This window comes from Herpailurus yagouaroundi, unplaced genomic scaffold (assembly GCF_014898765.1).
Source record: "Herpailurus yagouaroundi ecotype Mexico unplaced genomic scaffold, PumYag 100, whole genome shotgun sequence".
Taxonomy (NCBI): Eukaryota; Metazoa; Chordata; class Mammalia; order Carnivora; family Felidae; genus Herpailurus; species Herpailurus yagouaroundi.
In genome coordinates, this window is record NW_024412391.1 from 54,827,328 (window position 1) to 54,852,182 (window position 24,855).

General features: G+C 34.1%; 1 protein-coding gene across 6 annotated transcripts in view; it reads left to right on the top strand.

The window, feature by feature from the left end:
* AGMO (alkylglycerol monooxygenase) overlaps nt 1–24,855 on the top strand; it is a 395,634-nt gene that overhangs the window by 209,854 nt on the left and 160,925 nt on the right. For all 6 annotated transcript variants that reach the window (XM_040472529.1, XM_040472531.1, XM_040472530.1 and 3 more), the window contains 6 exons: nt 2,396–2,462; nt 5,326–5,391; nt 5,483–5,562; nt 8,790–8,924; nt 10,858–10,974; nt 20,477–20,559. In XM_040472529.1, coding sequence (XP_040328463.1) covers nt 2,396–2,462; nt 5,326–5,391; nt 5,483–5,562; nt 8,790–8,924; nt 10,858–10,974; nt 20,477–20,559 — 548 coding nt within the window. The remainder of the gene's footprint in view (nt 1–2,395; nt 2,463–5,325; nt 5,392–5,482; nt 5,563–8,789; nt 8,925–10,857; nt 10,975–20,476; nt 20,560–24,855) is intronic.

Genomic DNA, 24,855 nt, shown 5'->3' on the forward strand with positions numbered 1-24,855 from the left:
AGAAAGAAAGAAAGAAAGAAAGAAAGAAAGAAAGAAAGAAAGAAAGAAAGAAAGAAAAGAAAGAAAGAAGAGAAAGAAAAGGAAAGGAGAAGGAAAAGGAAAGGAAAAGAGAAAGAGAGAGAAAGAAAAGAAACTAGGAGGGAGGGTGGTTAAATCAATATAGGACATGAAATATTACACATCCTTTGCATGTAAACATTTCTGTCTGTTGCATAATGAAAACTGACAATCCCTTAGAAGCCTGGCAGCAGGATGGAAACCAAGGGCTGCTGCTTTCAGATGTGTATACAATGGGTTTAGTAAGGAGATGATGGTGGCACCTGCCCTATGGAGACATGCAGCACTGTCATGTGGCAACATTGCTGCAGCTTTTATCTCAAGAGTATAGGACCCCACAAGCTGTGCACAGTGTGGCTACTGCAGCTGTTCACATTTGCACAGCAACTTTAAACTGGGTGTTTTAGTGTCAGAGATTGCCCAAAAGTCATTAAACCCTGCTATATAAAGAGTTGCAATCTAGAAATCTGTTTGGGACTTTAGAGATCTATTAATACTTCCAACTGGGTAACTGAACATTACTTTGTATTACTAGAGTAGTATTTCTTTTATTTACAATTTTATCTTAATTTTTTCAAACATTTAGATGAGTAGAATAATAGAGTGCATTATGTATATCCATCACTTCAATCAAAAAATCATTATGATTTTGATTCATTTTCATTAATTATCCTTCTTTTTCTTTTTTCATTGCCAAATATCTTTCAGCAAAACATAGATCTCATGTCATGTATACTTCAGTTATACAACTCTAAAAAAACAGTTACTTCCCCCTACACAAAACTCCACTATAATTTTCAATAAAAGCAGTATTATTTACTATGTAATACCCTCTATATAATCATTTTCTTATCCCGCATTGCCTATAAAATGTCTTTTCTGTTTGGTTTGTTCAAATTGGTATTCTCACAAGACCATCATACTACATCTAGTTGTTACGTATCTTAAATATCTTTTTATCTTAAGCAGTCGCATCTCTCTATTTTTAACTCGTACCACTGACTCGTTGCCAATTCAAGTATCATCGTTGTCAGTGAATGTTTTTCCCCTAAGCATCATCTAACTTACCTCTTTTTCCTCATATATCCTATAAATGGAAAGTAACTCTAGTGGTGAATAATTTCTTAAAATATAACAATGTATTGATTTTGTCATTAGTAGGCTCTAAACAAATTGACCTAGGTCATAATTCAAGTAAACATTCTAGTATCTGCCATAATTGATGGAAGAATAATGTAATCAAAATTAAAAGAGTTCCCAATATTGCTTCCAGTTAATGTAGCATATCAAATGTCTTATATGACCTGCTCTTTTTTATGACACCTACCTCATTCCTACACTCCTTGGAATCTGCAGACCCTGGAATGGGGATTCTCACTGGGAAATTTTGAGAGATAACATTAAAAAGTTATAGACCACATTCTGAAGGGTCCTTAATTGAAAAAAAAATACCCCTTTATATATTTGACTTAAAATGATTTTTAATCTTTATTTATTTTTGAGAGAGAGACAGAGAGACAGAATGTGAGCAGAGAGGGACAGAGAGAGAGGGAGACACAGAATCTGAAGCAGGCTCCAGGCTGAGCTGTTAGCACAGAGCTCTACACAGGGCTTCAACTCACAAACTGTAAGATCATGACACAGGCTGAAGTCAGACACTTAACTGACTGAAAAGCTCCCCTACATTTGATTTGTAATTGTGCCTGTAAATTGGACTTAAAGATGGTACATCTATAGGTAAAAGGCCATTAAGGATTCTATTTGAATAAGCAGAATCGCCCTAATGCAGTAGGTAACATGGCTGATTATTAGGTGAACCAACTCTCAACTAACCACAAAGCAAATGTAATATGATGTCTTCCCTTCTTTAGTGATGCGCTGTTACCATTAATCAACAAAGACATAGTTGAAGGGTGAAGAGCGTGAAATGACAGGAGATGTGAGAGCAGTGTGCCTTGACACGGTATATAAATACCGTACTGTTTGTAACCCTCAGAATGTTATTATGTGGATATGTTTAATATTTCCATTTGAAAGATGAGGAAACTGAATATAAAAAGCTTAAGTTGTTTTCCCAGGATCACATAGCAATAAATGGAGGCTCCTGGAGCTGAATTTAGGCAGCATCACTCTTAACCTTTTACTGTACTGCCTCCCAGAATAGAGTTAGGAGATTATTGTTATTTTCATAGGAACCCCAGGAATCAGAGAAACTTCTTCTTACTCTGAAGTCAACCTTGAAACTTGAAATGTCTCTTGACCCACATGGAAAGTTAATGTGAGTATACGTACACATTTATCGATAACTGTGTATAAATATTGCTTTTGTTTTAAACAGATCATTAATAACCTTGGTCCTTTGGAACTGATTCTTAATACTCCTAGCCATCATCGGGTTCATCATGGTAAGGAAATTTGACCTTTTTTCTCCTTATTCATTTCTTTAAAAATACTATTATTTTGTACATTTTCATCACAATTATTCAACATAGTCACCATTCAGTGTATAAATAGGTATCATGTCTTCCATCGTACCTGGACAAGCCTCTTTTCCAAAGCAATTATTGGAGGGGAAAAAAATTCTTGTTTGGATTTTCCTTTTTGTCTAGATCTCCTTAGTTGTAGTGGAAAACAACTTAACCAGCTGAGGGGATACACACTTTCTATGTTGAAGGTACCACCTGACCCAATGTTGAGGGTCATTCCTATATACAACCAGAAAGTCTCTGGTCTTGAAATTTGTTGCGATTTCAGGAAAGCCTAATAGGCAGAAATTCACTTTTTGCCTAAATTCTGTGAACTGCGTTAGCATGACAGAGAAAAAAATCCCATGTGACTAGTACTTAAGATTTAAAGATACCAGCATAAGACATAACAGAATTGTTTACATGTGTGCACCAAAACACCTGTATAAGAATGTGCATAGCAGCATTTTATGTAATGGAAAAAATAGAGATAAAATTCAAATGCTTATTGCAGGAGAACAGATAAATTTGTAGACTTTTCATGTAATGGGGAATTACTTACCAAAAAAAACATGTCCAAACTGTTGCAACTTGTGATGGCCTGAATACATCTTACATACATAGTGCTGAGAAAAGGAAGACAGTAATAAAATAATAAATACTATTGTTCTGTTTTCATAAGTTTGCAGGCATCGCAGGCAGCGCTCGAACACTGCAGGCCTGCCTTCCCAAGGGGTGGGTTCCTTTCTGCCTGGCAGGGAGAAGAGCAGAAACACAAGTCCTATCATCTCCCTTCAAAAGGAAGAGAAGTGGGTGGGGTCAGGCTGCACATGCTCAGTTTCCTCTTCCAAACTTCACATACATTCCTGGTCCCAAGGAGAATTGTTAGCGAGAAGCTGGAGAGACTAAGGGTGTTATACTCTTGGGGCTCCCTTCACAGTAAAGGAAACATAAGGAGTGGAGAAGAATAAATCCATACTGAAGAAGAAATAGTTACTAGTGTTCTCTGTTTAGCTTCAGAGCACATTCCCACTCCTGTTGTTTTATGTTCGCATCTCTTACCCTCAGTGTTATTATTATTTTTTTTAACGTTTCTTTATTTTTGAGAAAGCTTGAGTAGGGGAGGAGGAGAGAGAGGGGGAGACACAGAATCCAAACCAGGCTTCAGGCTTTGTCAGCAAGAGCCCTATGTGGGGCTCCAACCCAGGAACTGCAAGATCATGACCTGAGCCAAAGTTGGTCACTTAACCAGCTGAGCCACCGAGGCACCTCTTACCCTCAGCATTATTAGTGTTTTGGGCCAGATAGTTCTTCACTTGGAGGTGGGAGGTTAGGAATGGGGCTACCCTTTGTATTGTAGGATTTTGGTTTCTGCATACTAAGTGCAGATAATATCCCCTCCCAGTTGTGACTCTCAACAAATTCTCCAGACATTTCCACATGTCCCCTGAGAAGCAAGATGTTCTCTCCTCCAACTAAGAACCACTGTTTAGCCCATATATAGCAATGGGTTGTGCATTTGTGTAACCAGACCCACACTACTTTTGGACTGGAGAGATTGTCCTGTGTGTCTTCACTTTCAAACATATATTAACATGTATAGAAGGCATGCAAAGAAATGACACATGAAGACAGTTGAATTTGTTGGAGCAGTGGCTTGATAGGTTAATATTTTTCCTTTGATTTATACTTATGTGAATACGGGGGTACATATTTAAGCATTTTTTTATTATTAAAGAAACAATGCCCAACTATTTCATTTTAAATTATAATTTGAATACTTTGGAAGAAAAATATATATGTTTTGAGTAATAGTTAATAAAAATAATTAAGGGTAATTTAATTTTCACTTATGTCTTTCATGATTAAAATAAATAGTAAAGTCTCAGTCTAAGTAGAATTTTTTTTTCCTGGAAAAGATTCAGAGAGAAGAGCTAGAGATAGCAACTCATTTCAAAATTAAAAAAATCAACCAAATACGAATACACATATATCAGTTATCTTATTCCCTATTGCCTTTTTCTGGGCCATTTAATTTTTAATTATTACTCTTTGATAGTCTTTTTTAAAAAAATTTTAATGATTATTTTTAAGAGAGAGAGAGACTATGCATGCGGGAGTGGGGAGGGGTCAGAGAGAGAGGGAGACACAGAATCTGAAGCAGGTTCCAGGCTCTGAGCTGTCAGCACAGAGCCTGATGCAGGGCTTGAACTCATGAACAGTTTAATGATGACCTTAGCTGAAGTTGGGAGCTTAACTGACTGAGCCACCAGACACACTACTCTTTGATAGTAAAAAGTAAAATTTTAAAAAGTAAAATTACTCAGAATTATGCCAGATTTCTAAACAACTGGAAAATTAAGAGCAAAAACATTTTTTAAAAAATTATGGGATCGAGGACCACATCCTACTTGGCACTGGGTATGGAGCCTGCTCGAGATTCTCTCTCTCCCTCTCCCCTGCCCCTCCCCTGTATGCACACACACATTGTTTCTCTCTCTCTCTCTCTCTCTCTCTCTCTCTCTCACTCTCTGAAAAAGAAATCTGGGGAAATTCCAAATGTATGTAGTTTTAAGGAATTCTCTGGTCATCTTGGTAAAATTAACTCAATAGGAAAAAAATAAAATAAAAACAATTTACTTAGCAAATAATCTAATGTTGTCAGTGAAAAGAGATTCTTCGGAAAATCATTTTGTTGCATGTCTTAATTTTGTGAATGGGTTCTAAAATACAATAAGATGTTTCAAAAGTATAACTTCATTTTTCAAAACCTTTTTTTTTCTTTTAATATTGTGTGTCATAGGGAGAAACCGTTATTGCATTGACAAAAATTATGCTGGCGTTCTTATTATATGGGATAGAATTTTTGGTAAGTAAAATATATGTGAACATAAAAATATTAACTTACCTCCTAAGCTCATAGAAAGTCAAAGATCATATCCTTAATGTTTATCTTCCAGGGACATTCGAGGCAGAAAATGAAAAAGTTGTATATGGTCTAACGCATCCCATTAATACATTTGAACCATTCATGGTGCAGGTAATGTAATTGATTTTATTATTTCTGAATTGGTTATATCCTTTCACAAATGTTATAGCTAAAATAAAGATCAGTTGTTGAAAGGTGAAAGTACCTCACACTATCCTGAAAAGAAAAATTTTTTTTTTAACCATAAAAGAAGCTAGAAGTAACTCAAGCAAAATCTTGAATTAACTTGGGCAAAATGTGTTTGAAAACAACTCATTTTAAGAACTTGTAAATATACCTACTACAGAGAATTTTTTTCAAAAATAGCCCTTCAAGCAAACATATTCTTTCTCAGAATAGACCTGAAATATATTCATGGATTCAGAAGGAACAGTAGTAAATGCATTATAAAGGCTGATACCACAGTAAGAAAAATATTTGCTTCAAGGCCGCATGACTCTGGTTAGAAATTCAACATGAGGCCTTTGCCCTATTCTACTTGGACCTAAATGTCAGGAGCTATTACGAGTTGGTTAGGTCTGCACATTACCTCACCTGCTAAGACTTGTAGCCCCAGACGAGTTTTCTGTTAGACATGTGGTATTGGTTGTTCACTGATCTCAATGGCTGGCACTAGAGAAATGAGGAATGTCTGTGAAGCTCTGATCCGTCAGCATCAGAGCACCACAAACACTCCTGGGGTTAGGGACTAGCAAATGAGAAAAAGATAAGAATGCTTGAGAAGCTGAAGAGGTCAGGCAGTGACAGCTCTGTACATAGAACCGGGATTATAGCATTCGGGAAGGGCGGTAATTACAGGTTCCCGTCAGGTCTGCTCTCTGATCCTATTTCTTAAAAGTTTTTAAGGAAGTTAAAATAACAAAATAAACGGACATTTCTTGAGCTTTTACTATGTACAGGGTATTGCTAGCAGCTCAGCATGCGTATTTAATGAAACTCTTACTCAAACCTTATGACATAGAGATACTTTTTAATCCTCGTTTTTTAGTGGGTGAGGCTGAATTTCCCAGGATTTAAACAATTCAACCAGCCATACACAGCTTGTCAGATTCAGACATAACCAAGGAGTGTTGCAGGCCAAGCCCAAGACTTGCTTAACTCAATTTAACTTTTACACTGTACTGCCTCTTCATAGAAAAGGCCGTCACAAATTGCCTCCACTTTTCAAATGAATGGTGTTTTTATCAAGTGAGAAAAGGTGATTATTCATTTTCGTCCTTCTCAACTATAGGCCAGCTCTGTCTCTCTGTCTTTCCCTCTCTCTGTGTTGGGCATTCCTAAAGTTATATCCCTCAGGAGAATATTAGCAAATATTTCAGAGTACTTTCTTAATAAACTTTATAGAATTGAAATTAATTTAAAAGTAATACATTGAGAACTACCTTTTCACTTGGTATAGTCTTATCTCTGTAATAAGAACATTAAAAGCTTGGTCTTTGTCCTCTGGAAAGGAGCCTTTGAAACTTCATGTGCATATGAATCATGCAAGAATCTTACTAAATTTAGCCCAGATTCTGTTCACTGGCTCTGAGGTGTGTCCAAGATTCTGTATATCTAACAAGCTCCCAGGAGCTGCAGAACCTGTTGTTTCCTTCTGATCCTTAAGTAGCAAGGATATGGGAGCGTACACTCCTGATGAGGGCAAGGGGATCATCGCTGAGACAGATGAGAGGCTGAAAACCGCACAACACTAGCAGCGCAAGGAGTTAGATGACAGGATTTGGGGGAAACAAAAATCAGATGATTAGACTTATGAGCTGATGTTGAATCTGTGTCAGGTTCAGTTCCCCAGGCCTCTGTCCTCATGTAAAAATTTCCTTATCACAACTGTGTACAAGACATAGGCTTCTAGACTCTCACTTACATTGTCAAAAATGTCATATTGGCAACGTTGAGTGAATTAGGAGTTCTTGAACCTACAAAAACATATACTTACTTTCACTGGTATTCCTTTATATTCAGCTAAATTTCTCACCTTTCCCTCAGACGTATCAAAAGCAACAGAGGATGACCTCCACTAGGTGGAGAGGGATTTGTCCCCCTGTATATTGGGTATAGGACATTCACTTTGCTCTCATTTGGAGTCCAGGACTTTAAGGGCATTGGAAGGCAAATAAGTGGGAAAGTACTCCTTATTTTAAAAAGTCACCGTGTATTTCTCATGGCTATGTCTACAATGAGACCAATGAAATGTTGTCAGTTTTCAAAATAACAGACTGATAAGTATATTAATATATGTTATAATTCCTAAGCACAATAAGTTTTGTATTATTATTATTATTTATTATTATTATTATTATTATTATTATTAAGCCCCAGTGTAAATTTCCATCTGGAATTTCTATTCACTTTAAAATCTGCCCCACTAAACCCTACATTGTTCATTAATTGCTTCAGATTACTTATTGTAATGTTTCAAGCAATTTTAAAACCAGTTTTATAATCCTAGCAGTTTAAATTTTTTACAGACAGTGAAAATACCAATGAGACCACAAATTCCCATAGAGCCAAAACTTCTTTGTACATTAATTTTTTACTTCACTTCTAATAGAACTCATTTCTAGCATCTGTAGCTGATGTACAACCTCTAGAACTATTTTTAACCTATGATGCATTATTATCACATGTATGGAATATAGGTCTAATTACCCTAATTGCTAATATTTACTGAGTACTTCTCATGCGTGAGCATACTTTTAAGTACTGTACATGTCAAATGTGTTATTTAAAGAATGTGGATTCCTGCTAAAAGATGCAGAAATGGCTTTGAATATGTTTCCTTAAGTATGATATGATTGTCTATAACTCAATACAGCAAATAAAAGGCTATTTTTAATATTTGTGTGTTTCTGTGTTCAACTTTAATATCCATTTAGCAAGACTCTAGAAAGAATATCATTAGATGCGGATGTAGAGTTCACAAGGTGCTGGTTAATTCCATTGGAAGCAAAGCTGTTAACTCATTTTTTTTCTATTGTGCTGTTTTCTAAATAATTGTCCTCTTCTTTAACTTCAAAATTATAATTTTGTGGCACTTCAGAAATATTGACAAGAACACACTTAGAGGACACAGAATGAATAGAATGAATTACAGTTTGGAATGCAACTGCACATTAATCTACATTAACCACATTACACATAACCTGTATATTACAGAAAAAAATATACAAATGTCATTGAACAGTAAATAAAGAAAATAAAATGTATGATTAGTTGTACTTAATATTTTTGTTATGAGTTTTTCTTTCTTTAAATAAGCTCTATTTTTGTTCTTCTAGTGCCACCATTTAGTTTACATATGGACTACATTCTGGGCCACACCTGGATTCTTCAATAAGTTTTCTGTCCTATTTAAAGGACCAGGATGGAGTCCAGGTAAACCAAGACTTGGGCTAAGTGAAGAAATCCCAGAGGTAAATAGAGTTCATGTTGGTGATGGTAAAGATTAGTATCATATCGTCAGGTCAACAGCCAGCCTGTATGTATGTTGACTTCATGAAGATCTGAAAAAAAAGATGTTCCCTTCGGCAGATACAGCCCTGTGGTGCATAACTTACTGAGTAGGTACCACCTAGGCGCGGATGAGAGGAGGGCCTTCTCCCAGGATGACACTGCCTCTTACTGGGGAGCCTGGTTCGGAGGCAGAGCAGCAGAGGCTAGGTTTCAGATCCACTCAAACCTACAGCAAAGAAGCTTTATGTAGTGCAAAAACTACGCAAACGTATGTTACTGGGTCACAGAATCCTAAAACATTAGAGATGGAGCCTTAAAGATGCTTCTTTCATTTTGTTCATGAAAGAATGAAAAGATGGTCAACACCACTAATCATCAGGGAAATGCAAATCAAAACCACAATGAGATATCACCTTACTCTTGTTAGAGTGGCTAAAATCAAAAAGACAAGAAATAACAAGTCCTGGTGAAGATGTGGAGAAAAAGAATCCCCGTATCCTGTTGGTGGGAATTTAAATTGGCACAGACAATGAATGAAGGAGAGTAGGAGGTACAGACTTACAGTTATGGGATGAATAAGTCACAGGAATAAAAGTCACAGCATAAAGAGTATAGTCAATGATATTGTAATAACAGTATACCAGGATAGATGGTAGCTATACTTGTAGCAAACATAGCATAATGTATGAATTTGTCACAACACTAAGTTGTATACCTGAAACTAATGTCACATTGTGTGTCAACTATACTGAAATTAAAAAAATAAATAAATAAATAAATAAAGTCTGTAGAATGGAAGGTCAAAAGCCACACCAAGATGATTTGGTTATTAGATTAGATCATAACCTTATTCATTCTGAGGTACAGCAGTAGCATTAAATTCAGAAATCACATGAAAACCCAAAAATAAGTGAGGTGGAGATTTCAAACCCTGGAAACCAAATGAAAAATTCAATTTCAATCTGGAATTCTTATAGAGATGAAAAAAAGGATTTTCTTTTCAACCTTTCAGGGTATATATTGTGGTTCCTTATTAAAATAACTGTCATTAATAGTAACCTGAAAGCAACAGAAAGGGTAAGCTATTGTTGGTTTCAAAGATAATTGCAAGTATAAAATTAGCCAATATTATAAGGAAATAATATCTTTTTTTATTTTAATATTGTTATTTTTTAAAACTCTTGATCCAAATGAGGATGTTTTTTCATCCAGTTATGGAAGCTGCTTTGCTGAAATTTCCCAGATATTTTTAGTTATGTTCAAAATCAGTTATGTAACAATGAGCTAATCTGATATAGATGAAAATAATTTGCTTTATTTCAGCTCTAAAAAGTTTAGTTTGCTGTGATCCATTTATTATTTTTTCTATTTTTCAATAGATAATCCAGAGTGAATACTCTGAAGTCATATTTATGCCTAAATTTGCATTATGAAAGTAGAGTTGTGGTATTTTTTGGAAACTCCATAATTTAGGAAAGTTGTTTCCAATAATGTAATATTTCCCTTTCAGGCATGACTATCTCCACTACTAAAAATCACCTTCCATTTTTTTCTTTTTCTTTACTTTCATGTATAATCCTGGACACATTTCTGTATTCATATTTTTATGTTCATGTTAGTTGTATTTGTCATCAGTACATGTTGCTGAATCAATTCTTATAGCAGTTTGTTATAAAGTAGACTAAATCATAATCATGATGCTTCTGAAATGAAAAACAAGTTTCTGAACTTTTATGTTTTTCTATCAAAATGAAAAAGAATGTGAGTAATTTTGGGAAAAAAAAAGTAGCAAAGCTTTTCCTTTCTTTTACACATCTCCTCTTTACTTGGTGTGAATGTCAATGAGTAGAATAAGCCAGGGAGCAAAATAAAGCTTCTTTCTTGTCTTCCTAGGTCACCGGGAAAGAAGTTCCCTTTTCATCATCGGTGTCTCATCTATTGAGGATATATGCAGTTGTACAGTTTGCTTTGATGCTAGCATTTTATGAAGAGACCTTTGCAGATAAAGCTGTAAGTGAAATTTTGTGAGAAAATTATCTGTCACTTTATCTGAAAATGAAAATTAACTCCCCATTTTATAGTTGTGCTCTATTCTTTTCTGTAATTTCTACTTTAATGTTGGCACTATATCCTGTTTAAACAGGTAAATTATTTTTTTCTAGACTATTAAGTATAAATTAGTTATACCCAAAATGTTCTTGTGTAGACTGTCTATCAAATTATATGCTATTGATATTGACTTGGCTTTGGGAGGCAGAATAAAAAATCTTCCTTGAGAATTTTTAACCACAAACCAACTCTCATTCAGATATGGGTCTGGGATTTATACTAACCATCAATTTATAAACCTAAACTAAGAATTTAATTTAAAGTGTCCTCAGATTAGGTCTCATGTGTCTAAAAGACCCATGTTCAAAGCATGCTTGGGGAAATCCCCTTAAACCCAAGTGTCAGAGTATTCCCACAGATAAAGTTCCAATGATTATGAACTCAGTTAAAAAGCACAGGAACATTCTGGGAGAAAGCAAGCCATCATGACAAAGCATTAGCAGAAACAACAAACAACAGACCCAAACTCTCAAAAACAACAGATGTTAGAAATTGAAGGAGAATATAAATTTAGTAAATTTAGTATGTTTGAAGATACAGAAGATGAAATTAAAAAGAAATTAAAATTATGAAAATCTAAAAAGCAAGACTATCAAAATGATAAGGCACATTTAATAATCACATTAAATTTCTAGAACACAAAGATGTGATAACAGATATGAGAAAGTCAATGATCTATTTAAGAATTTAAAGCCAGATCAAGAGAAAATTAGTATATTAATAGAGTCATCCGTTATTAAAAAAAAAACATTATATAGTGATAAAAGACAATGAGATAAAAATAAAACATGACAAGTTATCTTCATACATGAAGAATAGTGTGGAAAAGTCCAAAAAAGATGCAAAAATCCAGAAAGAAATTTAATGAATACAAATTGGATCAGTAGACCATGAATTCAAGAAAAATAAATTACTTTTTTTCAAAGAACAAATTTGTGCTATTTACAGATATCAGTTTTTAAAATGCTATATGTAATAGAAATTATCAAATAATATATGTGGAAAAAATGGGTACACTAGAGGATTATTTTTAATAATTTAATATAAAACCCTATGGAATCATTCTTAATAATTACATACCATTTTATTATTCCTAGTCTAGTAATGCCACTGGAACAATTACAAATACTCCATACATCTTCTACCAGTGAATTACAAGAAAGAAGTCTACTTGAAGTAGGTTATTGAGTGTGTTAGGTGGGACTCACTGCTTGTATGTGACAGATGCTCAACCCAGGGTAAATTTACTAACTCCTATAACTGAAGAGTTCGGACTATTTCTTCTTCAGGCAGTGCTGATGCAATGAGTCAAATAATGTTACCAGGAGCTTTCTCATTTTTCTTTGTAGCTGTGCTTTTCTCAGTGCAGATTCTCCTATAGACTCAGCCTTCATGGTGACAAGATGGCTACCAGCAGCTCTAGCTTTAAATGCCACCAAACAAAGAACTGCAGAAATTAAGGACACAAGTTGGAGTCTGATGTTATGGTTTGGTTCATCTGGTTGTCCCTGAACCAGTCAGTGTTATCATTCCATTAATGGGAGAACAGGGTCTACTCCGCAGGATCCTCATGGTCAGTGAAGAAGAAAGAATGGCTTGAAAGAAAATTTACTAGATGATAGTATATAGGAAAAAGGAAATAAAATGGAGTAGACAAAAGTAACAAATGTTAGATATCTATAAATCCTTCTCACTGATAAATATAAATATATGATTTAAAATTTTTTTCAAAAAATGTGCTTTAAACACATAAAATACATGATAATATATAAACTTTCTTGCAGGATACCTTCACTTAAATTGTGTATGGCATGAGTGTCTTTTAGATATCTGCTGCTATGAGAAACAGAATATCCAATTAAATATGTCTTAAATATAACTGGAAATTTAGAGGCAAGTGTTCCTGGGATTTGTTAGTTCACCAGTTCAGACATGCAGAGCTTCCAAAAAGTCTTCTCTATAATTCTCTTGACTTTCATCATCATAAGATAATTACAGAAACTTCAGGCATCCTATATTCACAGGCAGCAAGTTCACTTCTTCTAGAACATCTTGTAAATTTCATTTTATTGAGGAAGGAGGAAAAAAAGCCCCAGAATATTTCCCAGCAAATATTCTTTCATGTCTCATTATTCAAGACTAATTCACATGTCCACACTGAACCAATAACTAATACCAGCTCATGAATTAACCATTAATGAATTATACCAAGCATAATTTATTCCCTGGGGATAAAGAGCTCACTTTCCCTTTGAGCACATTACTTCCTTATACCTGCACAAAATCAGCGTAGTATTAGAACAGAAGAAATGGCAGATATTTTCTGGCTGAGCAACCAATAGTGTGTGTCTGGGTATTCTGCTAATAAAATAGATTTACCAAAAGTAATTATAGCCATTACTAGATTATATATTAAGGAAGGCCAATTTTACCTTTTATCATTATTGAAAGAATTTACTAATTGGTATTATTCATACATGTTTGTGTTTTTTTGCATTTAAAATTAATAACCAAACACTGTTACAAGTAGTGACAATAGATAAGTTCATATGTACTCTTTGTCCAAAAACAATGACTTTTAAAAACCTACAGGAAAATATTTAATAGACTTTACTGATTATAACAAAAAACAACGAATTCTAGTTTCCATTTTGTTATCTTAGTTTTTTTACCTAAACAATTACTGAAATATGTATGTATTCATAGAGTTTTCCATGGTTGAATGAAACCAGAAGAAAAGCTACATCATCCACATCTAAATATCTAACTCTTGATGTATGTATCACTGTCGAGCATAATTTGTGTTAATCGAACTTTTTTTAGTTGCACTAAACAAATTCCCAAAATAAATTATACCAATTCATAGAAACACAATTAGGAATTTACCCATTTTGAGGGCACATGAGTGGCTCAGTCGGTTAAGGTCTGACTTCGCCTCAGGTCATGATCTTGAGGTTCTTGGGTTCAGGCTCTGTGCTGTCAGCTCAGAGCCTGGAGCCTGCTTCAGAATTTGTGTCTCCCTCTCTCTCTCTGTCCCTCCCTCACTTGCACTCTGTCTCTCTCTCTGTATCTCAAAAATCAGTAAACATTGAAAACAATTAAAAAATAAATTTATCCATTTTGATTTTTAAATAGAAACTCTTAAATTCACCAAGAGATTTCAGGGTATATGCATGAGTGAGTACTTCCTGGGCAGAAATGAGGCTAGCCCCGGTGTATATTAAAAGATTCAACTTATAGCAAGGCAACACAAGATTTTTCTGCTGCCATAAAAAATAGAAACTCGTATAGATATATTGACAAAGAGAAATGCCAAGTGTTGAAATCCTTTTCAGACTGAAATTAGAGTTGGAAATAGCTTCATTCCTGACACAAATTAATTTTGAAAGGTGTATTTGCTTGTTTCCCACACATGTTTTTCTTTGCTAAAAACATGCTGTGCAACTAGGAAAAAAAGGTTGCTTATTTGCAAGATTCTGTAGTGCCATTCTCATCTCAGGGATGTTTAAAAGCATATGAAGACATTAACATCCAACAGCAATATTTTTTTTCCAGATTCACTGTAGCCAATAATCACATAGAAAAGTTGTGGCTGACTTGTAATTGGGGGCCCTGCTGTGGTCCCACAGCCTTTTCTGTTTATGCATATACCAGAGTAGATAAATACTTACTTGTTTTATGTGTGCAAGTTCTGTATAAATAACTTTGGGAGTCAAAAAAGCAATTTGATGGCCACCACAAAGGTGTAAAAGGCACATTCCTTTCTTGCTGACACTTGAAATGCATACATTTAAATATATAGTGTTTAGTTTAGTGATATGACCCACAGACTTCTCTGTTGATTTTGGTTTAGTAATGCTTGGGAAATCAATTCCTTAGCTGCCAGGGTCCAGTTCATGGGGTGATATCATGAATACACGTTTGAAATGAAAATATGGACACACTAGCATGTTTCCAAAGTAAAACTGTAAAAGCAATGCTATCCTTTCAAATAATAGACACACTCAAAAGAATTTGAATATTTAACAGTCTTATAATAGAATGTGTAATAAAGTTACTGCATATAGGTTTTAACAGATTATTTGATGATATATTTCAAGTTAATGAGGCATCTGAGAATATCCAATATAAATTTGGAAACAGATTTTTATAGTTTTGAATTCCCCTGTATGCTGTATTGTGTAAAATATTATGGGGACTACAGTTTTGTAACTAAAGTTTTCATGTTGACATATTTTAAAAGACTCTTTGAATGAAGTCGATATATTTAATTGTACTCTTGTATTACAGTGTCACTTGCACAAATTAGATCTAGCTTAGGTCTTACATGAAATCTCTCAGGTCAGTATCCAGTGTCTAATTTCTTCTTCCAGTGCAGTCCACTGAGATTTAATTTAATTTCCTAAACTTTTTAGGTGGTAACTGAAGTAATGTGAAAAAAAGAAATGTGAGCCAAAATGAGCATCAGTTATAACTGAAAGCTATGAAATAATGTAATATGTGTGTATTAAAGGAAGGGATATTTTAAAAAACTACCTGTCCGATGAACATAAGCTTCAGGAACTTAGAAAAGTGCTCATTGTGAGTTCCAATGAAAAATATAATTTTTGTACACTAAATTGTATTATAATTAAGTGAGAAATCACCCATTAAAAACATAATTTACATTAAATAGTGAAATATTAACTATGAAATTGAACATATCTTCATATTATTAGTATTGTCCCAAAATTTGATCACTATCAGGTAGCTCCTTTAATACTAATAATAAATCCAATCATAAGCTTCTTATAATTTGAATTAAGATCCTAGTTTTATTTATGAAAAATGTGTAAAAATTAGACATTTTAACTCAACTTTGGAAACTCAAAGTCTAAATACACAGTTCTGAGGAGTCATATTTTCTTAATAAAAGAAATCCTCATGAAAAGAAAATTTGTCTTTCTGAGACTGTCCTTTAACATTTCCTGTTTTTTTGTGTTTGGGGGAATAACTGAAAGAAATATAGCTTATATTTCCATTTATTTCTTAGTGAAAAAAATAATAAGAGTTTTCTATCACAAGTATAGCGAAAGTTGGTGTACAGATTTCAGTGAGATCTTGAAGCAAACACTGATAATTTAGAGTAGTTTCAATGATCCCCCAAATAGTTTTACTGAACAACTAAGAAAGATATCGTGTCAAAATAGATCTCTTCCAGCAACTGTTGTGTGACCTTTCATTCTGAGGTTGCTCACCCTGGGATTAATGATTAACCGACACTCAGTCAAGACCCTTCTGTCTTCTCTACCCAGTGCCCAGTGAGGTTATCCAGCCTGGCCATGAACTATTGCCAGTCCTCAGTAAGCTCTAATATTACAAGCCCTACTAATCCTTCTCTCACCTCCATGGTTTTCTCCCATGCATGGTCTGGTATACTGGACTCGACTGGCACTTTCTATGGATTTCTACAGCTTCTGGAAGGTGGAGCCCACAATCACAGATTGGGTGAGGCAGACTAGCAGCTCTGCCAGCAAACCCAGTCTGCTGCCTTCACATCACAAGTCACAAAGGTTTAAGTATTAGGCGATTCTGACCTCATTATAACAACGTTTGGGAAGAGAAGCATTTTGAATCAAAATAATTACTTTAGTGGTTCTTCTCAGACACCTTTTAGACAAACTCCTAAAAGCGTACTACCTTGTTAGAATCCCAAAATCCAGACATCTTCATTTTGAAGTCCTTTGAAAAAAAAAATCATAGAAAATATTATCAAAGCGTTTTTGACGAAACAACAAAGTTTTAAAAAAGAATTTGTTTACATAGAGGCATGGGAGTATTTTATGACACAGCGTATGGAGCTGATACCTCCCTCTGTGAGATTTGTCAGGTGGGGAAGTATGAAAGGTAGTTATGTTGATCAACAGTGTTTTTCCATGTAATGTTAACAGGGTGATATCCCCAGTCAAGAAGCAAAAAGCTTTCTTCTTTATATTTGTGAGCAGAGGAAGGATTCCCACAGCTCATTGATTATGCAGTTTGCATCAAACATGTAATTCTACTAGAATACCTATGTAATTAATGCTGCTTCTGAGGTATTTTTTTGTTTTTGTTTTGTTTTGTTTTGTTTTTTCCTTAAAAGTAAGTTGCACAGAAGTAGAGTTTTTCAGGCATACAAATTTGTACAGTGATTGCTGCACTAGGAAACTTCAATGGAAATAAGGGCAACTGAACTGCTGACTTGTAAGATAACTTTTAAAAAGGAAAAATAATTCCTTGCTTGATAAAACTTTCATAGTTATGGTCTGCTTCGTATGTTTTTGTGTTTGTGTGTGTGATAAAAACTTATAATGCATTCAAAGGTTAATTTAGAATAATTCCATCTTAGCATTTTAGGACAGCAATATTTTACATAAAAGATTTACCAGTAGTGGAATGTATGAAATGAGATTTAACCCAATGAAAAATAAAGTTTTATTTGTTATAAAAAACTAAGAGTCTTTAAGTCATTTCACATATTGTTTAAAACACAGGAGTCTAACTGTTTATGGTCAAAGCCTATCCATCCTATTTTATGTGTTTGTTTGTTTTTTCCCCTTTTTGCTCTAGTATAGCTGGCCTATGATCATATAATCAGGGATTAAAGCAGTATGTTTTCTAGGGTAGAGATTTTGTCCATCTTGATCACTTTCTTAAACTCATACCTACTATGATGGCTAGCACACGCTCAATAAACATTTATGAAATGAATATGTAGAAATTAGATATAACTAATTGATTATATGCCTTAATTAGCTTATCAAATGATGCTCTATGGAAAACCTTAGAAGTTAAATAAAGAAGTGGACTCTTGTCTTTAGGACAATTCTGTTCTTTAAGGAATGAAATAAATATTAAGGGATTTAATATTTAACATATTTAACACTTTGAAACACTTAATATATGATATTAAATTATTAATATTAATTTATGAAATACCAAATTTTAACTCATTTAATATAATTTAATTTTAATAAACTAAAACACTGATAGGAAATTATATATTTAATGTTATAAAGTATTAAAGTATTGACTAAACCAATTGATAATTTAAGAAATTATTAAATTTCTTAAAACAAAACAAAACTTTAAAACAAAAATTAAAACAAAATGTAATAAAACAAAAATGTAATAAAACATTAAACAAAATTGTAATTAAAACAAAAATGTAATAAGATGTAATAAAATGTAAAAAAAAGTAATAAAATATTCATTCATTTGGTCAGTCATTCAAGAAAAATATTTGAGTACTGACTATGTGCCAGGAAATGTTCTAGATGCTTGAGATATAACAGTGAATAACAAAACATAACCTCTAATGGAGCTTACATTCTTGTGGGGTGGGACAGACAACAAAAACAAAAGAATGGACAAACCTACAACTGTATAGAAATGATAAGTGTATAAATGTATAATTGTACAAAAGTGTTGTATGGAGAACAATATAACGAATAAGGTTATAGATGATTATGAAAAAGTGCTATTTTATATATGACAGACAAGGATGTCCATTTGAATAGTACCTCAGTGAAATGAAGGAATGAATCCTAAGGATCCCTGGGGGAAGTTGTTCCAATAGAAGCAACAGTAAATAAAACAGACTTGAGTGGGAAGGATGTTTGCCATGTTGAAAGAAGAACAAAATTTGTGATATGAAAGCCAGAGAGATTACTAGGGGACAATATGGTAAGGGGATATGTTATATATGGGCCAGAGTAAGGACTTTTGAGTTTTATTCTAAGTAGAAATTGAAGCTCTTGGAGCATTTAGAACATATCCCTTAAACAGCCATTAATCTACTTAAACAGACCTAGTTACTTCTACCACCCTGAAAATAATTTTCTGGCACTTTTGCTGCATTGTCCCAAAGCAGTCATTGCTGAATTCCACATATCCAAATAGCACTCTCTAGCTCTCCACTAAAACATTCTGGTGTCCACTGAGCTTTCCCTCTTATATCTGATACCTACCTAGTCCCCATACTCCAAAACAAATCGATATTTTTTATTCATATTTTTGATTACTCATCAATACTCGTCTAGGAAACTATTGCTTTGGAAGCTTTTAAATCCCTTTCAATTCCGGGTACCATCCAAGCATACAATACTGAATAGAGAGGTGTTGTAAGTTGGCTGTGAGGTCAGGCTTGATGTATAAGGCAGTGTGGAGAGGGGGTATTGGATGTGAACAGTGTTTGTGATTGATGGCTTTTGCTTACTGTTTAAAACTGTGGACAGATGCAGTTTTTGTAGGTATATATATTAGTTAATAAATGAGTTGAAATTGCCTCTAGGTATTTCATGAAAAAGCAGAGAAAGAGTGTTTGCATGTTTTGATAACTCTATTAGCCACTTTGCTGTGTCACACTTCTGGTGTTCTCATTAAGATGCAACATAAACACCATCAGTGAGTAAGGGAATCATTCAAGGGGTGTGCATCCAACTTCTTGCTTTTACAGATCCACTCTCACATGAAAACAGTATTCATCTGACCCTAAATATTAGCTCTGCAGCCTCTCGGCCCCTGACTGTTTAGGTTTGTTGCTCATATTTATTCCACCATTGTCATACTTTGAGGTCAGGGAAATGTATTTTGAATTTCAGAGGTGTCATTTATTTCTATGTGATGATGGAAAAGTTACCTTATTCATATATGAAGCAGATATAATGATACCTTATCTGTAAGGTTGTTGGGACTAAAGAAAAGAATTGAAATATATGAAACATATAACATAGAAGCTATAAAATAGTAGATGCTCAATAAACATTATTATTAAATTTTGACATGTAAACAAAATGCATAATTCATTTATAATTATGATTAAAATGTTTTATTACAATAATTGAAAAGATAACCCTTGGCATGTACATAGGAAATCTGTAGATTTCATCAAATATGAATATATATTTGTGCAATATGTTTTATTTATGTGTTGGCACGCATAAACACGTTCTGCTTTAAATATTTTCTGTATTAAAAACAGTGTTGGGTTTGAAACCACAAAGAATTTGTGATAATAAAAATAACTATTGGACTGTGCTATTTATTCATAAAAATGTAAGTTATTTCTCCATATGAGGGGCACAGGTGTTTCAAAGAATTATGACAGTCATAACTTTAAAGGAGAATTTTTATAAAGAATATTTTAAACAAAATAGTTCTGTGGAAGTGTCCACTTGATTCTCCCAAGCGTTCAGCAAGATAATTAAATGACATTAAGGAAACCAAAATGTCTGCTGCATAATTAGCCTTTTTGAAAAATGCCAGTGACAAATGGTGTAATATAAAATAAAATTTGAGGCTGGTTTTCTTGACAGCTTTAAGTTCTAATGTTCTTTTTGATAACTCTCCTAAAGAATCTTTGGTCTCTGTATTTGCTTGACAGGCACTATCACAAGTTACCCTCCTTCTGAGGGTTTGCTTCATTATTTTGACATTGACCTCCATTGGATTTCTTCTGGATCAAAGGTAAGAAGTGAGATTCTTTCCTTTTGTGTAGTTTGTAATGTTGTCTTAAAAATATATGTGAAACTTCAATAGTCATCAAACATTTGTTATTAAAAAATAAAGTTGAAACTATAATTTCACAGTATGTTGTTAAACAGTGTAGTTTATCCAATTTTTAAAATCAAGAATGCATTTACAATCTAAGCCTTTTAAATGAGATTTAGGTTTTTTAGGGTTATTAAAGAAAACTTATAAGTGTAATGAGTAATTTGGCAAAACATAGACCATAACTCTGAGTAATTAATAAAATATGAAACATATTGGGTACTTTTCCTTTGCCATTGAACAGTTCACATATATGCCAGAATGTGTGTGCTATGTACTTAAAGTGTATGTCCTTTCCCTCACACAGTATATTTAAAGAATCTTGCTTTAAATACTACCCTAGTGAGAAAATGCATTCACTTGCACAATTTTAAAATGCATTTATGGTAGGAAGTATGTAGAAAAATACCTATTCATTATTACTTAGTATTTATCAAATATTAATATTAATACTAATACCAATATTTATGCACTTAATATGTGCCATGGAATATGTTATTAATTCTTACAACAATGCCCTGAGATAAGAATTACTATAAAGCCCATTTTACAGGCTAAGAAAGTCAGACAGACAGATAGTAAGAGATAGACCACAGTAGAAACCCAAGCAATGTGACTCCCAAATTCACGTATTCTACAGTTTACATATACTGTAACTTGGTGAAAAACTGCAAAACAAAACAAAACAAAAAAACTCAGTCATTCTTGACATCTTATCTTTGTTGTAGTGTAATTGTTTAAGTAGGTAACCAATACCATTACTTTCAGGAAATTGTAAAAATAAAAGTCCAGGAAACACATGCTTAATTTATATTAAATATTATGTTACTTTCCCAAGGAATGCTTAATTGGTGTTCTGGAATAACAGCAGATTCTGGAGTTTTATCAATCACCAAATCATCAAGATCAAAATGAACATGCTGGTTAATGGGATGGTTTAGAACATGCACCTATAAACACTTGTGTTTATAATTTATTTTGGGGGGGCTCTCTATCCCTACTTTTCTAGACTAGAAGTAAAGTACCGACAGAGCCATGAACTAATAAAATGGAAAAATAGGTCACAGTTCCCTCTGAAATAATTAACCCAGATCCAAAGAATCAGGATCTCACATTTTAAAGATTATAATTCTATTGGTTGCATATACTTATGAGAGGTAGCAATAAGCTAATACCAATAGTATAGTTTTTTGTTTTGTTTTGTTTTAGAGAGAGTATGCGTTGGGGAGAGGGACACAGGGAGAGAGAGAGAATCATAAGCAGGCTCCACACTCAGTCTGGAGCCTGAGATGGGGCTTGATCCCATGACCCTGGGATCATGACCTGTGCTGAAACCAAGAGTCAAACACGTAACCAGCTGAGCCACACAGGCACTCCAAGAAAAGAGACTTTAAATCAAGACTGTAACAGGAAACAAAGAAGGGCAGCATATAATAATAAAGGAGACAATAAAGAGGACAATTGAACAATAAGATGTAACAAATGTAAATATTTATGGACCCAACAGGAGAACATTCAAATACATAAAACAAGGGTGCCTGGGTGGTTCAGTTGTTTAAGCATCTGACTTTGACTTTGGCTCAGTCATGATCTCACAGTTCAAGGGATTGAGCCCTGCATTGGATCCTGTGCAGACAATGCAGAGCCTGCTTGGGATTCTTTCTCTTTCCCTCTCTCTCTCCCCTCCTCCACTCATGCTTGCTCTCTCTCTCTCTCTCTCTCAAAATAAATAAGTTTTTTAAAAAAATGCAAAAAATAGTTAATAAAGGAACTAGTTGCTAATAATACAATAATACTAGGGGATGTTAATACCCCATTTACATCAATAGATCATATAAATGGAAAATCAACAAGGAAACAATGGCTTTGAATGACACACTGGAACAGATAGATTTTACAGATGTATTCAGAACATTCCATCTTAAAAGAACAGAATATACATTCTTTTCAAGTGCACATGGAGCACTTTCCAGAATAGATCATATATTAGGCTGCAAAACAAGCAACAATAAATTGAAAAAAATTGAAGTCATACTATGTACCCATTCTGACCACAATGGTATGGAACTAGAAGTCAACCACAAGAAAAAATCTGCAAAAAGCACAAATACATGGAGGTGAAATAATATGCTATAAACAATGAATAGATAAAGAAATAAAAGAAGAAATCAAAAAGTGCATAGATGGAACAAAAACAGACACTCAGATCGCTGGAACAGAATAGAGCACCCAGAAATGGACCCACAAATGTATGGCCAACTAATCTTTGACAAAGAAGGAATGAATATCCAATGGAATAAAGACAGTCTCTTCAGCAAGTGGTGCTGGGAAAACTGGACAGCGACATGCAGAAGAATGAATCTGGAACACTTTCTTACATCATACACAAAAATAAACTCAAAATGGCTGAAAGACCTCAATGTAAGACAGGAAGCCATCAAAATTCTCGAGGAGAAAGCAGTCAAAAACCTCTTTGATCTTGGCCACAGCAACTTCTTACTCAACACGTCTCTAGAGGAAAGGGAAACAAAAGCAAAAATGAACTAGTGGGACCTCATTAAAATAAAAAGCTTCTGCACAGTGAAGGAAACAATCAGCAAAACTAAAAGGCAATCGACAGAATGGGAGAAGATATTGGCAAACGACATATCAGATAAAGGGTTAGTATCCAAAATCTGTAAGGAACATATCAAACTCCACACCCAAAAAACAATCCAGTTGAAGACATGGGCAAAAGACATGAATAGACACTTCTCCAAAGAAGACATCCAGATGGCCAACTGACACATGAAAAAATGCTCAACATCACTCATCATCAGGGAAATACAAATCAAAACCACAATGAGATACCACCTCACACATGTCAGAATGGCTAACATTAACAACTCAGGCAAAAGCAGGTGTTGGCGAGGATGCTGAGAAAGAGAATCTCTATTGCATTGCTGGTGGGAATGTAAGCTGGTGCAGCCACTGTGGAAAAGACTGGAGGTTCCTCCAAAAATTAAAAATAGAATTACCCTACGACCCAGCAATTGCACTGCTAGTTATTTATCCAAGGGATACAGGTATGCTGTTTCAAAGAGACACATGCACCCCAATGTTTATAGCAGCACTATCAACAATAGCCAAAGTATGGAAAGAGCCCAAGTGTCCATCGATGGATGAATGGATAAAGAAGATGTCAAAAAGAATGAAATCTTGCCATTTGCAACTACGTGGATAGAACAAGAGGGTATTGTGCTAAGCGAAATTAGTCAGAGAAAGACAAATATCATATGACTTCACTCATATGAGGACTTTAAGACACAGAACAGATTAACATAAGGAAAGGGAAGCAAAAATAACATAAAAACAGGGAGGGGGACAAAACATAAGAGACTTTTAAATAGGGAGAACAAACAGAGGGTTACTGGAGGGGTTGGGAGAGGGGGGATGGGCTAAATGGGTAAGGGGCATTAAGGAATCTACTCCTGAAATCATTGTTGCACTATATGCTAACTAACTTGGATGTAAATTTAAGAAATAAAATTTAAAAAATTAAAAAAAATAAATAACAAAGGAATGAAAAAAAGTGAATGGAAAGAAATAAATATCAAAACACAATGGTTCAAAACCTTTGGGATGCAGCAAAAGTAGTTCTTAGAGGGAAATTACAGCAATACAGGTTTACCTAAGGAAGCAAGAAAAATCTTAACTAAACAACTTAACCTTGTACCTGAAGGAGTTAGGAAAACAACTATAAACAAACCTAAAACCAGCAGAAGGAAGAAAATAATAAAGATTAGGGCTAAAATAAATGATACAGAAACTTAAAATCAATAGAACAGATCATTGAAGCCAGGTGCTGGTTCTTTGAAAAACCAATAAAATTGATAAACCTCTAGCCAGATTTATCAAGAAAAAAAGAGAAAGGACTCAAATAAAATCACAAATGGGAGAGGAGAAATAACAACCAATACCACAGAAATACAAACAATTATGAAAGAATATTATGAAAAAGTATATGCCAACAAATTGACCAACCAAAAGGAAGTAAATAAATTCCTAGAAACATATAACTTCCTGAAACTAAATGAGGAAGAAATAGAAAATTTGAACAAACTAATAACCAGCAAAGAAATAAAATCAATAATAAAAAAAATTCCAACAAACAAAAGTTCAGGTCTAAGCTTCCCAGGGAATTCTACCAATCATTTAAAGAACTAATCCCTA